The 14,249-nt window shown below is 50.4% G+C and overlaps 1 protein-coding gene across 3 annotated transcripts in view; it reads right to left on the reverse strand.

Moving 5' to 3' along the window:
- The window catches only part of LOC119406069 (DNA-directed RNA polymerase I subunit RPA1), a 220,865-nt gene that overhangs the window by 15,244 nt on the left and 191,372 nt on the right, over positions 1-14,249 (reverse strand). For all 3 annotated transcript variants that reach the window (XM_049419296.1, XM_049419295.1, XM_037672927.2), the window contains exons 27-28: positions 7,789-7,869; positions 4,660-4,827 (exon numbers count right to left, since the gene is read on the reverse strand). In XM_049419296.1, the coding sequence (XP_049275253.1) occupies positions 4,660-4,827; positions 7,789-7,869 (249 nt within the window). The remainder of the gene's footprint in view (positions 1-4,659; positions 4,828-7,788; positions 7,870-14,249) is intronic.

Raw genomic sequence — 14,249 nt, forward strand, 5'->3', positions numbered from 1 at the left:
CACGGAATGTGTGAAGAGAGCCGTGGCTAACGCGGATTGCCAGTTGGCAATCATCCCGGGTGGCTTGACTCCTGTGCTCCAGCCGCTCGACGTGGCACTGAACAAGCCATTTAAGGATCGGGTGGCGTCACTCTACAAAGACTGGATGGACCAGGACGACAAGCCCCAGACGCCGACGGGGCGTGTGAGGCGGGCTCCTTTGAGCACTGTGGCACAGTGGGTGTCCGACGCTTGGTATGGGCTGCCAGACAGCATGGTGCGCGAAGCTTTCGTGAAGTGCGCGATCACGACTGCCACATGAAGGCTTAAACTTGTAATTTGCTGGCAATAAGTTTTTTCTTTGTCAATGTGGCCAATTTTTCAAATAATTCATTTGCAGTTTTTTTCCGGATTTCGGGGTCAAAAGTTGGGGGGTTCGTCTTATATTCGGAGTCGACTTATACGCGGCAATATACGGTATTACAGACGTTTCGTCAAGGAATTTTCACGGATCGCCAAGCCACTGACGCAACTCACGAAGGCCGACGTAGAATTCAGGTGGGAAACGTCGCAAGTTCAGGCATTTCAAGAATTTAAACGACGCCTGCAGACGCCTCCGATACTTGCGCATTTCGACGAGCACGCCGATACGTAAATCCACATAGACGCAAGCAGCGTAGGACTCGGCGCCGTCCTTGTGCAGAAGACCGACGGATTGGAAAGGGTCATCAGTTATGCCTTCCTGTCGCTATCAAAGGCAGAAATAAACTATTCCACAACAGAAAAGGAGTGCCTGGCCATCACCTGGGCTACATCGAAGTTTCGCCCCTACATCTATGGCCGGCCCTTCAAAGTTGTGAGCGACCACCACGCCTTGTGTCGGCTAGCCAACTTGAAGGACCCTTCAGGTCGCCTCGCACGGTGGATAAGACTTCAAGAATTCGACATTACCGTCGTTTACAAGTCCAGAAGAAAACACTCCGATGCCGACTGCTTGTCCCGTGCCCCCGTCGACGCACCGCCGCAGGACGACCACGATGATGACTGCTTCCTGGGAACCATAAGTGCCGACGACTTCGCTGAACGACAGCAAGCCGACCCGGAACTCGGGGGCCTTGTGGAATACCTCAAGGGCAGGACCGCCGTTGTTCCAAAAGCATTCAGGCGGGGATTGGCGTCATTTCTCTTGCAAAACGACATCCTCGTAAAGAACTTCTCTTCGGCCCAGGCCAACTACTTCATCGTTGTACCTTCGGCACTGCAACCAGAGGTTCTGCAGGCTCTGCACGACGACCCGACGGCTGGCCACCTCGGCTTTTCCCGCACGCTCGCGAGGATACAGGAAAAGTACTACTGGCCACGCCTTCCTGCCGACGTCGCCCACTACGTAAAGACTTGCCGAGATTGCCAGCGATGGAAGACACCGCCGACTAGGCCAGCGGGACTTCTGCAGCCAATCGAACCACCTCACCGGCCATTCCAGCAAATCGGGATGGACCTACTGGGGCCGTTCCCGACGTCGACTTCCGGCAACAAGTGGATCGTCGTAGCAACTGACTACCTCACCCGCTACGCCGAGACAAAGGCCTTGCCCAAAGGCAGTGCCGCCGAGGTAGCCAAGTTCTTCGTGGAGAACATCGTCTTGCGTCATGGCGCCCCAGAGGTCCTCATCACAGACAGAGGTACCGCCTTTACTGCGGACTTAACTCAGGCGATCTTCAAATACAGCGAGACGAGCCACCGCCGCACCACCGCCTACCACCCACAGACCAATGGCCTCACCGAACGTCTAAATAAGACCATCGCCAACATGCTGGCCATGTACGTCGACGTCGAACACAAGACATGGGACGCCATCCTTCCGTACGTGACCTTCGCGTACAATACGGCCGTACAAGAAAGGACACAGATGACGCCATACAAGTTGGTCTACGGACAGAGTCCGGCAACGACGCTTAACGCCATGTTACCAAACGTGACCGACGAGGAAAACATCGACGTGACCACCTACCTACAGCGCGCCGAAGGAGCACGACAGCTCGCCCGCCTACGGATCAAGAACCAGCAGACGACTGACAGCCGCCGCTACAACCTTCGACGACGCCACATGGAATACCAACCCAGTGACCGTGTATGGGTATGGACGCCAATACGCCGACGGGGACTCAGTGAGAAGCTTCTTCGACGATACTTCGGACCGTACAGGGTACTTCGACGCCTCGGCGCACTCGACTACGCGGTTGTCCCTGACGGCATTACGAACTCTCAGCAGCGCCGTGCACGACCTGAAGTCGTCCATGTCGTGCGCCTCAAACCATATTACGCGCGTTAGCGAATCTGAGGACTGTCACTTTGCTTTATTATTGTGCTTTCTTTCTTGTGCTTATTGTTTATTGTACTTTGTTGCTTTATTCTTGTTATTTATTGTTGCATGCATTGGCCTGTTCTGTTTTAAGCATCGGGACGGTGCTTTTTCAGAGGGGGGCATTGCCACGTGCGTTTCTTTATCACTTTTGCTGTATTCGGTTCTCGCCCCAAAAAGACTGTCAGCAACGCTCAGCGTAAACCGCGCCTCATTGTTCGGGAACCTTCGCGATCATTGTAGATCGTTTTGTTAAGATTGCGCGCAAGACGCGCACACTCGAGCTTATTCTAGAATTTGCACGACAGCCAGCGATAACGCTGGAATATTCGACGGCACATGTTTAAAAGCCTACGCGCTTGACTGCTTGTGAGTTGACCGACGGTCGATGCTCTGTCCGCCGCTATCAGTGTATTGCCGTAGATTGACTTTCAGTTTCCCGGCCACAAGTTCGGCCAAATAAAGTTTCATCTCGGACGTGCTGACTGCTGTCTTCGTCGACGTCACGACCACGTGACACTATCAAGGAATGGCGGCCCCCATACTCAATCAAGAGCGGCGGTTTCTGGAGGTGCCAACATGCGATTTAGACTTTGAATTCATATTTTTATGTTCTAAAATGCATCAAAATGTACGAGATTGTGTTTATGGCACAGTAAATTACATTTTTGATCCCGGAATGGCATGGTAAATTTCGTTGAAGCGGAACGGCAGCAGAAAAAATGTTCGTTGTGGCGAGCATATTTATGCATTGACTCCTATGGACTGTTGACGGGGAACCGAGAATTTTTCGTTGTACCGGAAATTTCGTTGAAGCAGAGTTCGACTGTAGTGTTTCAAAGCAACAGTGTTCTCACTAAATATAGCCATAAAATTTTGAAAAAACAAACCGAGAGCTTAATATGAACGGTGGAACTTTCATGTTGATAGGCGCATGAGATTATTTTGTTTCTTTGTTGCTATAGTGTTCAGGTAACCACAATATTCAAATTTAATTAGCAAACTTTTCATAACAGAATCATTACACAGGCAATGGAGAGGTTGCAGAGAACAGCGATAAATAATAGATGACAATGTTTAAAGCTACCGCGGTCTTGTGTTGTCGTTCATTCTGAAAAAAAAAACATCGAGCATTTTATTGATTTCTTGTTGATTGATTTCTTGTTGAGGATGGCAGCGAAGATAATGCCAGCAGAGCCAGCATACGCCACAGCCCCAGACAGAGTCCAGATACTCCAATGTAGAGATGGTGGCTGTCCGAACTATTGGTTGTCTTAACGCATTTTAAGCCGTTACATTAAAGTGGGTACATACAGTAGAACCCCGCTGTTACGTTCCTCACTGCTGCGTTTTCCCCGCTGTTACGTCGTAACTGTCGGACCGTTCCCGTATGATACGTCGCGAAGTGCGCTCGGAGCTGATCGAGTGGCTACCAAAGAGAGCGGCCATGGTGCATTTTCACGCAGCTTGGCCTCGTTTGACCGTAATATTAGCCGCATGAGAGGCGCAAGCAACAGAATCTTTCAATTGATGCAAACAAAAGCATGGCCTTCGAGATTCAAATGGCAAAGATGGCGTCTATGACGTAACTGCTCGCGAAAGCAAGGCCTTCGAGATCGGCATTTACTATTGACAAAAGCATAGCCTTTGAGATTTGTATTGCACAAACATGGCGTGTATGACGTAATTGCTTGCGAAAGCAAGGCCTTCGAGATTGGCATTCACTTCTGCCATCGCGTTGGCGTAGACTCATCATCATCGTTATTTGTCGGAGAACGGGAGGAGTTCGAGCAGTTCGAGCTGGTTGGAGCTCGCATGGTCGTGCGTGCGGTTCGCGGTCGGACTCGCCGCGCCGGTCGTGATTGCGTGTGCTTAGTTCTTTCATGCCTACAGCTGTTGGTGTTAAAAAAATCACATCCGTTGATTACATTTCTGTGGATGAGGCCGTCCTAAGCTCCACGTTTCTATCCATCGACTAGATCGCGGCTGAGCGCGCCAATTTTCGTGCTGCTCGTAAGAATTGAAATAAAATTCTGTACCACTAAATATTTTGCCGTTTTTCCTGTTTTTCGGCTCTTACGTTTCCCGTCTCTTACGTTTATTTCCTACAGTCCCTTCAAAAACGTATCAGCGGGGTTCTACTGTATTAATGAGGTTTTACTATGTGGCAACCAAGAATAATGCTTGTGTTATACCCCATTATGGCCAGCACATATGGTTCAAAGTGCAATTGCAGGAGCATGTCGTGTATACTGCAATTTCTTCAACATGGCTGTCTTCTTCCACAAATGAACACAAGTGAAAGGAGAGAGACCCACCACAAAGTTGACACCTTCCGTCTGGAGCATCTTCCCGCACCCCGACTTGTCCTTGGTGTCCTTGACTAGGAAGGCCCGTGCAATGTTAGGCACGGAATGGAAGACTGCCTTCGCAGACTCTTCTTCCACCAGTGAGGCAAAGTCAAACTTGCTTCCTTTCAGCTCAAGCTGCGCCAGAAGGACAAAAAGCGTCTGAACTCGGTTCCTTACAACAGATGCACTGAACATACTACAGTAAAAGCTCGTTAATTCGACACCCGTTAATTCGGAAATTCGGATAATTCGGACGGCTCTATTGGTCCCGGCCAAAGTGCATGTTAATCTATGGGACCAAACCTTCGTTAATTCGTCAGAATTGGGCTTCGCACCGCTTAATTCGGACGAATGCTGACGGCTGCCGCTACACAAAAGTGTGGTAAAGCAGCGCTGGACCACTGGAGCGAAACCGAAACCTGAGTGACATCGCCATCGTCATCAACTAGTGGGGGCGATCGCAGCGTCACCGAACGTCGGCGTCTCCTTTCTTCGCTCCACTGCGCCTCCGACGCCATTTTCCCTTGTGATGTGTCGGCACCGTCGCTTCATGCGGAGTTCTTTTTTTTTGCCCGTTGTGACCGTGTTTACATGTGAGGCTCGAGCATGCAGCAGTAGCTGACGATGGCATCGACGATGTGTCAGCCGAGTCCACCGACGATGGCTGCCCGACCTTCGATGCTGTCCTTCCCACAGATATGACCCTCTAGGACTACATCGTGATTCATGATTGTGTCGCCACGACTGGTCTCCTGCCCGATCAAGAAATTAATGATGTCGCGATCTCATCGCACCTCACGGGAAGTCTCGGAGGCGCTTTTGATATTAGAGGACGTTTGCCTGAGCACTTCCGACAGTTTGCGTGCTGTTGGCCATTTGGAAGAGTTAAGAAACATTGTAATGTAAGCCGGAATCTGTGCGAAAACGCAGACGACCATTACAAAATACTTAAGCAAATAAAGGTATGCTTCTCCAACTTGATTTTAATGTTGTTTTTCCTGTTCATTCGTTAATTCGGCATTCGGTTAATTCGGACATTTTTTCCGGTCCCGTGAAATCCGAATTAACAAGCTTTTACTGTATGTGCAGACAGAGTTTACATTCCCTTTATTTCATTGCCCGTAATACACTCAGGCATGCAGTACACCCAGCGGGAAGTTGCAAATTCGATGAGTGTAAGGGCAAGACACTGACCTCCTCTAAACACTAACAATGACAGAAGACAATTTCACAGCTGGTAGAGTGTTTTATTGTTAAAACACTCGGTTGCCAGATTTAATTGTCACGACCAATAGTAATGCAACACTGGAACTTTTTATAGTACACTCTCGATAATTCAAACTCAAGCATACCCTAGGATTTTGTTTGAATTATCAGAAGTTTGAATTATCAAAAGTTCTCATCCATATGACTCAGGCCAACATACCAACTAGCGTAGTGGTGTTTATTGTTTCTCAGGGCTGCAGCAACATCTAGACAGCTGTGCATGATTGCCAGTAAAGTTTTTTACACGTCAGCGATCATACTAATTATACTTATTATGGTACTCATTATACAGCGCATGCACACACATGTAATTAAGGGGCAAAATGTGATGTGTCTCGTGACAGCTGGTAGCCCCTTCCCAATCGCACGCTTTTCCTCATTGCACCAATGTACAGCAGCAGCAGCAGCAGCAAAAGTGACTTGAGAAGTGTTCCGCACACGATAGACCAAGATTAGACCATCTCAAGGTTCTTTTTCTTTAATTTTTAAAAAATGCCACTAGGAAGTGTCTAGTGCCACCTCCTAGTGGCACTACATGTGCAGGTATGCACAAGCCAAAACAGTGCAGGGAACTCTCGCAGTAGTGATTGCATTTCCAATATTGAAAAGTTGGAGGACGCTTGAGCTTGTCCTCAAGAGTAGAACGCGATAGAGCAATTGGGCCCAGTTCGCATAGCCTTTTCAATCGCTAACCTGGCTTCGCTTCTCGATGGACACCTCAACCGTGCCACAAGGAGAGGAGCGTCTGTGCGACGTACATTGGCCGTTTAAAACTACACTCAAACCTCGATATAACGAACACAGATATAACGAATTATCGGTTATAACGAAGTAAATTAAGAATAGTCTTGTCATAGATACAGTGTTAAAATAAACGTTTATAACGAATTTTCGGATATAACGAAGTTATCTTCATGGCAGATGTGTCTTTGTTATAATGAGGTTTGAGTGTATCCTATGATGCCTACTGCAAGTATAGTTGTAAAGTGCCCACCGCGCCATAATTCTTCCTTGCGCAAATTCACAAAGTACCACTATGCATCCATAACGCAACACGCACACCTGTGCACTTTGTTGATGCTGTTGCTGCTGCTGACAAATAATTAATTAATTATGCCTGAGTGCATTGTGATGGGTGGGCTTCTAAACCACCAAATCATTGCGCAATTCACATGTTTTGATGCCTGATGCGATTGTATGCTTGTGCTACGCAATATTACATGTGTTAAGGAAACTCCTCACACTACATGACATTCGTATATAGTAGGGTTTTTTTTCTGAAACGCTTTCAAGCAATGGCGTTGCTCTGTGGTAGAATGCATGCTTGCCATGCAGAACACCTGGGTTCGATTCCCACTCAAGCTGAACATTTTTATTTGTTTGCATCTATTTCAATTTCTCACTCACAGACAATGTCAATTTTTTTTTGCTCACAATGCCAACATTGACACTGGAATTTCGCAGAAACTAGCTTTTTAATGCTATCACGTTAATGCTGGGCTGTTTGGTATGGATAGAGCATGACGTACTGCAATGCAGCAGACACAAAAGACAAGGGTAAAGCACCCAAACAAGGCACTCTGCCTTGTGTAATGTCTGTTGCATCGTAGTACACTGTGTGCACAATCAGCTATCATAACAGCGTGCAAGCCACCAGACAGGATGAAAAAAGAAGCCTGCGCATGTCCACCCACGGACGGACCACCCTGAATGCTCGACCAAAGAAAACTTGTTATTTGAGTTCTGTGGCCTTAATTCACCATAAACTGAAATGAGAAAGACGGCAGACCGAGGCAAAGTGAATGCCCGTAGCATTAAAACCTGGCTCACCTGAAATGTAAACGTACACCACTCTTCCTTGGCATCGTCATAGTCGTACTCCAGGACCCAGGTGTTGTACTTCACCACTGACTGTTACCAGGGCAACGTGTAAGAAAGAGAAGAAACTGGCGTTTAAAGAACTTGCTCATATGATATCAACGACAATTTTGTATGCATGTTAAGTGAACATCTAAACATGACAAACACTACAGAAAAAAAAATGAAACACCAGCAAGCATCAGTGTTTATTGATTCATTTACTATAACACCTGTTCTTACAAATCCATTCCCAATCAGAGACGCTTACCAGCAGCTGGTGCTCCAGGAGGCCTCACGGAAGTATGTCACGATATCGACAACTATGGGGCTTTTCCAGTATACGCGTTTACCATTCGGCGTGGCCTCGGCACCAGCCATGTTTCAGAGAGAGATGGACAACCTCTTCAGGGGCATGAGGCACGTGGCAGTGTACTTGGACGACATCCTCGTCACCGGTATTGATGACAGAGACCACATGCAGAACCTGCACAACATTCTGGCCCGACTTCAGGATGCTGGTCTCAAGCTCAAGCGGGGAAAGTGCGTGTTCATGGTTCCCAGTGTAGAATACCTGGGACACGTCATCTCCCAGGCCAGCCTGACTCCGGCCCCCCGCAATGTTGAGGATGTTCTGATGGCGCCAAGGCCCCGAAACAAGAAACAGTTGCAAAGCTACCTTGGTCTCATCAATTTCTACAGGAGGTTCCTGCCCAGCCTGTCTGCACATCTAGAACCACTGCACATTCTGGTTCTAGATGGTCAGCATTGGGCGTGGAAGAAGGAGCAGGACATGGCCTTTCAGCACAGTAAGCAGCTAATCACCAAGGCACCGGTGCTGGTGCACTTCGATCCAGCCAAGCCTGTCGTCCTCACTGTAGATGCATCACCATACGGTGTAAAAGCCGTCCTAGCGCACAGAGACAAGGATGGTCAGGAACGCCCGGTGTCGTTTGCTTCTCATCGTCTTCACACAGCAGAGCAGCATTACAGCCAGCTGGACAAGCAAGGCCTCGCCCTCATGTTTGGCGTCGAGCGTTTTCACCAGTACCTGTGGGGCCGAAAGTTCGAGGCAGTCACGGATCACAAACCACTTCTGGGGCTACTGGGGCCAGACAAGGCGGTCCCCGTGCAGGCATCACCTCGAGTGGTACGATGGGCCTTGAAGCTGGCGGCCTACAGCTACCAGTTGGTGTACTGTCCAGGAAAAGACCTAGGGCCTGCCAATGCCCTGAGCCGGTTGCCGCTGCCAGAGGTGCCTGCTGCTGTTCCAGAGCCAGCTGAAGTGCTCATGCTCCTGGAGCATGCGTACCCAGAGGTACTCTCCAGGTCTGCTGTGTCGCAGGCGACCAGTCGAGACCCGGTCCTGTCCCAGGTGGTGAAGGCAGTATCCCGAGGGGTTGGTGCAGCAGCCCTACGCTGAGCTGAGCCTGGAGCAGGGCTGCCTACTTTGGGGTTCCAGGGTGGTGATCCCACAAAGTCTCTGGTCCAGGGTCCTGCAGTTGCTGCACGCAGCGCATCCCGGTGCGGAAAAGACAAAGATGGTGGCCCGGTCCCACGTTTGGTGGCCTGGACTGGACCAGGACATCACTCACATGGTGCAGAGCTGCCAAGTCTGCCAGGAACATCAACGGGCCTCGCGTCATGTGGAGATCACCCCATGGCCATTCCCACAGAGCCCCTGGTCCCGCCTTCACGTGGATTTTGGGGCCCCTTCAAAGGCCACTACTTCCTGGTGGTGGTCGACGCATTTTAAAAGTGGGTGGAAGTTCTACCTGTCGCCACTCCATCAGCAGGTGTGACCATTGCAGCACTGTGGCAGGTCTTTGCTGCCCAGGGGCTGCCGGACATCATAGTCTCCAATAATAGGCCCGCTTTCGCCAGCGCAGAGTATCTGGCCTGGCTGACAAAGAACGGAATCTGCCAAATGATGGTTCCTCCGTACCACCCTGCTTCAAACGGTGCAGCTGAGTGAGTGGTACAGACTATTAAGGACAAACTTAAGAAGAGCCAGGCTGGGGATTTCCATGCGCAGGTTGCCCGCGTACTTTTCCAATACCGGACTACACCCCGTGATGTCACCGGCCATGCCCCCTGTGAGCTCCTGCTGGGACGGATGGCGAAGACACTGTTGGACATTTTGCATCCAGACTTCCGGTCCACAGCGCTCCTCAAACAGCTGAAGCAGAAGCTGGCTGCTGACAAAGGGTGCCGTCCTGGGCCGTTGCCGGAGCCTGGAGTGCCAGTATTCGCCAGGAATTTCCGTTCTGGCCCACCTTGGTCTGCTGGACAAGTGGTCTCGCATGCAAGCTCCTCCTCTCTGCTTGTACAAATGCAGGATGGAACCACATGGCACCGGCATGCTGACCATGTGAGGGCTAACCGCGGGACCCGGCTTGCATCCACAGCAGCACCAGCTGCGGCCAGTGAGACAACCACTTCGCAAGGGACAGGTGCCTCCGGTTGTGCGCCACTAGTTGGGCCACCGCCAAGTTCAGTGCCATCTCTGTCAACCACGGCAGAGCCTCAGGATGAATCAAGCACGGCTCAGGCAGCACCTGGTGCTACCACACCTAGTCCCTCAACACCTGTACCCAGGCGGAGCACTCAACGACAAAGGGCACCACACCGCTTTTCGCCTACCTAAGCCAACGTCGAACCGGCTGGGACTTGTATTTTTTTATTTTGTGTGCAATAACTGGGGGTGAGGGATGTAACAAGCGCGTGGCGCCCTGCCTAGCTTAGTTTCGTTACCTCGCCAGGTTCGGCAGGCAACCTTGGTCGCGTGTGAATAATAAACACTCACGAGTGCACCTCGGCAGTCAGTAGCTGGTCACCCCGCCATGCGTTTGGGTCGTCCTTGTTAGAGCGCGGGTGCCTCGGCCCCCCCTCGTCCACGGTCCCCGGGGCAGATCATGACACCTACTAAGCTCACGGCGTCACTGTAAGGGCGCTTGCTGTACCGTACGCACGTGTTTGCTATGAGTGTTCATTGTGCTAACTCAGTTCCTGATCACAGAGGGGCGTGGCGATGGCAAGCTGCTTTCACTTTTGAAAGGAACGGGTCTCTGCGGCACACTTTGTGGCCTCCTACAAAGAGGCAGCAATGAACAGCAGTGCAGCGCGTTAGGGTTGTCGCCTATGCATTATGCTTACAACTGCTCTAGGCCTCATGCCCTACTGAGCAGTTAGCTGAAGATGCTTATCGCAATAGGGTTTTCAGCAATTAAATCGTACTGGTGTGATTGCTGCCTGCCACCATCACGTCTCCGTGCATTTCCAGTGCTTATTCATAAAGGCAGTGCTGCACTACGCAGTAAAAGTGGTGCCTCCAGATTCTCGGTATGCTTCACCCCATAACCCCTTGGCATTGCAGCAAGGCTAACTTTCAGGACCTCACAGCCTGCAAGAAAACTCGCGCTGTGTGTGTTGCGTAAACAAAATAAAAACTGAGATCACACTTCCAACAGATGTCCGACGGCAAACAAAACGAACTGTGTCAAGCATGCTATTTTGCAGGGCGTGCCTCCACACACGTCTACCATGTCACATAATGTGCCACACGGCTGGCTTGAGAACGTTATTATGCCACTGAGTTTTGACTTCACATTCGGGGATAGCATACGCTTTGTAGGCGCGGCAGCCTCGCGCAAAGCTTGTGACACAGTCCAGTAGTGAAATTTTTATTCTACTCACAGTCATGATTTTGAGATATCTGAAATGTGGTCTGAAAATACTTCCGCGATAGTGGGCAATAAATACGTGGGACATAACAAAAACAGTTCAATGCCGCGACAAATTTCGACTTAGCCGATTTTTTTACCATGTGCGAGTTTGAGTTAATGAGGCATCACTGTAACTGCAATTTCCCTTGATACAGCAAAACCTCATTAATACGTACACGCTTTAAAGATACCAACGGTTAAAACATAGTTGTGGCGAATCCCCGACCGAGTCTCATAAAGGCTAATGCATTTGCTGACCGTTTAAGCTGTAGTGGTTCGTCATATGCCTACCGGTTAGTGTGTACTCTGCTTACGATGACTTTTTGTGCCATAAATGTTTACTGTGACGCTTAACTTGCTGACTCCACCATGTGCCACTGTCACATGTAAGAGGTGGCAGGAAAAATGTGATAGAAGAAGAGGAACACATCAAGCGTAGAATGACGTTGAATAAATAGGATAGAAGAAGAGGAGAACGAAGTGGGAGGTATAAAAAAGAAGGTAACGTGGGCATAGGGGCCCTGGGTGTTCGATAGTGAGCGCATGAGCTGGGTACGAGCATCGCCGGCTTTTGTTCCGGGCGCTCCAGCTCCTTCTCTTCGACAGCATCACACCGTAGTCTATGGCTTTCCAAGGACACTTCCAAGCAACCGGATGGCAGGCACGGAAACCTGCAGCGGCCAGGGAGCGTCATCGGCTCGAGTTCCGAGTGCACCGATCTGTGGCACCGCTCCATAGCCTGTGCCAGAGCCAGTCCCTAATTCTGGGAAACTCCATCCGCCTCAAGTACCTGAGACGCCCAGGTCAATTGAGACGTCCCCCCCTTGCTCTCGACCGCCAAAGAGGGGGAAGTCACTAAATCCCTTTACTCGACCAACGCTAAAGTCGCCAGTATCTACTCTCGCTCACCCCTCTTGGCCACGCATCTCAACAACTTCTCCTCGAAAGGATTCGTGCTGGGGCCGGGAGGGAAGAGAGGCAACGAGCTTTCCTTGTTTACTAACAAATTATTTATATTACTCATAAATGACATAGGCACATGCTCTCCGCACACAATACACGCTACACAAAATCACAACAAAAGAATACGACACTCGCGACAAAAATTGCAGAATACAGGATAGACATCAATGACAATAAAACCACACAATTAGCACGAGAGGGCGAAGATAATAATTAGTCAAACTGCGCAACGTCCCAACTCGCTGCTTCCCGCTTCGCAAAGTTCGTGAATATAGAAAGGGGTGTAGCTCATCTCACGAGTAAGTCCATGATGTCGCAGGCCTAGGGGCTCGTTGTTCGGGTCGAGGCTCATGAGTTGTCTTCCGGGTCACTGTCCCATTCATCCAGCTACTCGCGACTCTCGATCTCTTCGGTCCTCATCGTCTCCATCATCCCCTTCATCGCCTCCCTCAGTCATCATCTCGTCGTCTCTACTCTCTATCTCATTCCATCCTCTGCCTTGGTCCTCATCTCATCGTCTCTCATCTTGATCTCATCTCCTCGCATTCCATTCCGTCCTGATCGTGGTCCCGCGGCCGCTTTTCGTAGAGCCTGACTCCACCCCTCCGTGACACCCAACCAATTGTCACCCGTTGCGCAAAATATTTCCTTGTCGGTCAGCTTGTATCAGCCCGACAACAGCCCCCATAGCCCACAGCCACGCAAAACCCTCTCCTGAGGCAAAACAGAGCAAAAAATGCACAAGCGCAAAACTTGGAAAGGGCAACTGGAAAGCTTTCCATAGATGCGGGGGCGTCCAGGAATTTCAAAGTCCAAACAAAGCGCACCGCCTCTTATGTCCAACTCGCAGTGTTCTGAGTGCCGTGCACAAAAGCCTCTGGCCGTTCCCATCGCTCCAGTTTCCCCCGCGCCAGACGACCAGATGTCAAGGTCGTGTTCCAACGCTTGTAACAGGCATCTTCAGTACGGTTGCCGCTTCTTCTCCACGAGTGTCGCAGGCGGTCATTCACGGAAGACACGGTAATGAGCCCCGGGAGCAGTGGAAGGATGGCTGGCCTGGCCCGGCAGGCCCGGCACAGGGCTACGCGAAGTCGCATGAATTAAATCAACAATAGGTGCTCCGCTTTTCCCACGCCATAAAACTGAGGGGCGCGCATGGCACCTCGCCGCCGCAGTGACCGCTGCCCGAGGACGCTGCCACCTATCCTGGTATTTTGCGTGGTGGGCCCCACGAGGACCATTGATAAAAGCTTTCAAGAACCCCGCTTTGTCGCCTCCGATGAGAAGGGTAAGGGGTCTTCTTTTCTTCGAGGCGTCGGTTAAGAGAATGGGTGTAAGCACTTTACGAGGCCGGGGGTCCGGTCAGCCCAAGTCGGACGTCACACAATGAACCCTGTGCCTCCCAGCGTCAACCACAATGCCAGCTCGTGTTCTGCAACAGATCGAACACCCAGGGCCCCTATGCCCATGTCACCTTTTTTTTTATATCGCCCACTTCGTTCTCCTCTTCTGTGTTCCTTTTCATGTCGTTCTAAGGATAATGTGTGCTTTTCTTTTGTGTGTAATTAAAATCAGTGTATCTAATGCTCTCGCCTTGTCCGTTCCTTCTGGCCGACGGTTGTCCGGAGATCCGCTGCAGGTTTCCGTGCCTGCCATCCGGTTGCTTGGAAGTGTCCTTGGAAAGCCGCAGCCTATGGTGCGATGCCGTAGAACAAAAGGAGCCGGAGCGCCAGGAACAAAAGCCGG

Source organism: Rhipicephalus sanguineus, chromosome 9 (assembly GCF_013339695.2).
Source record: "Rhipicephalus sanguineus isolate Rsan-2018 chromosome 9, BIME_Rsan_1.4, whole genome shotgun sequence".
Classification (NCBI taxonomy): Eukaryota; Metazoa; Arthropoda; class Arachnida; order Ixodida; family Ixodidae; genus Rhipicephalus; species Rhipicephalus sanguineus.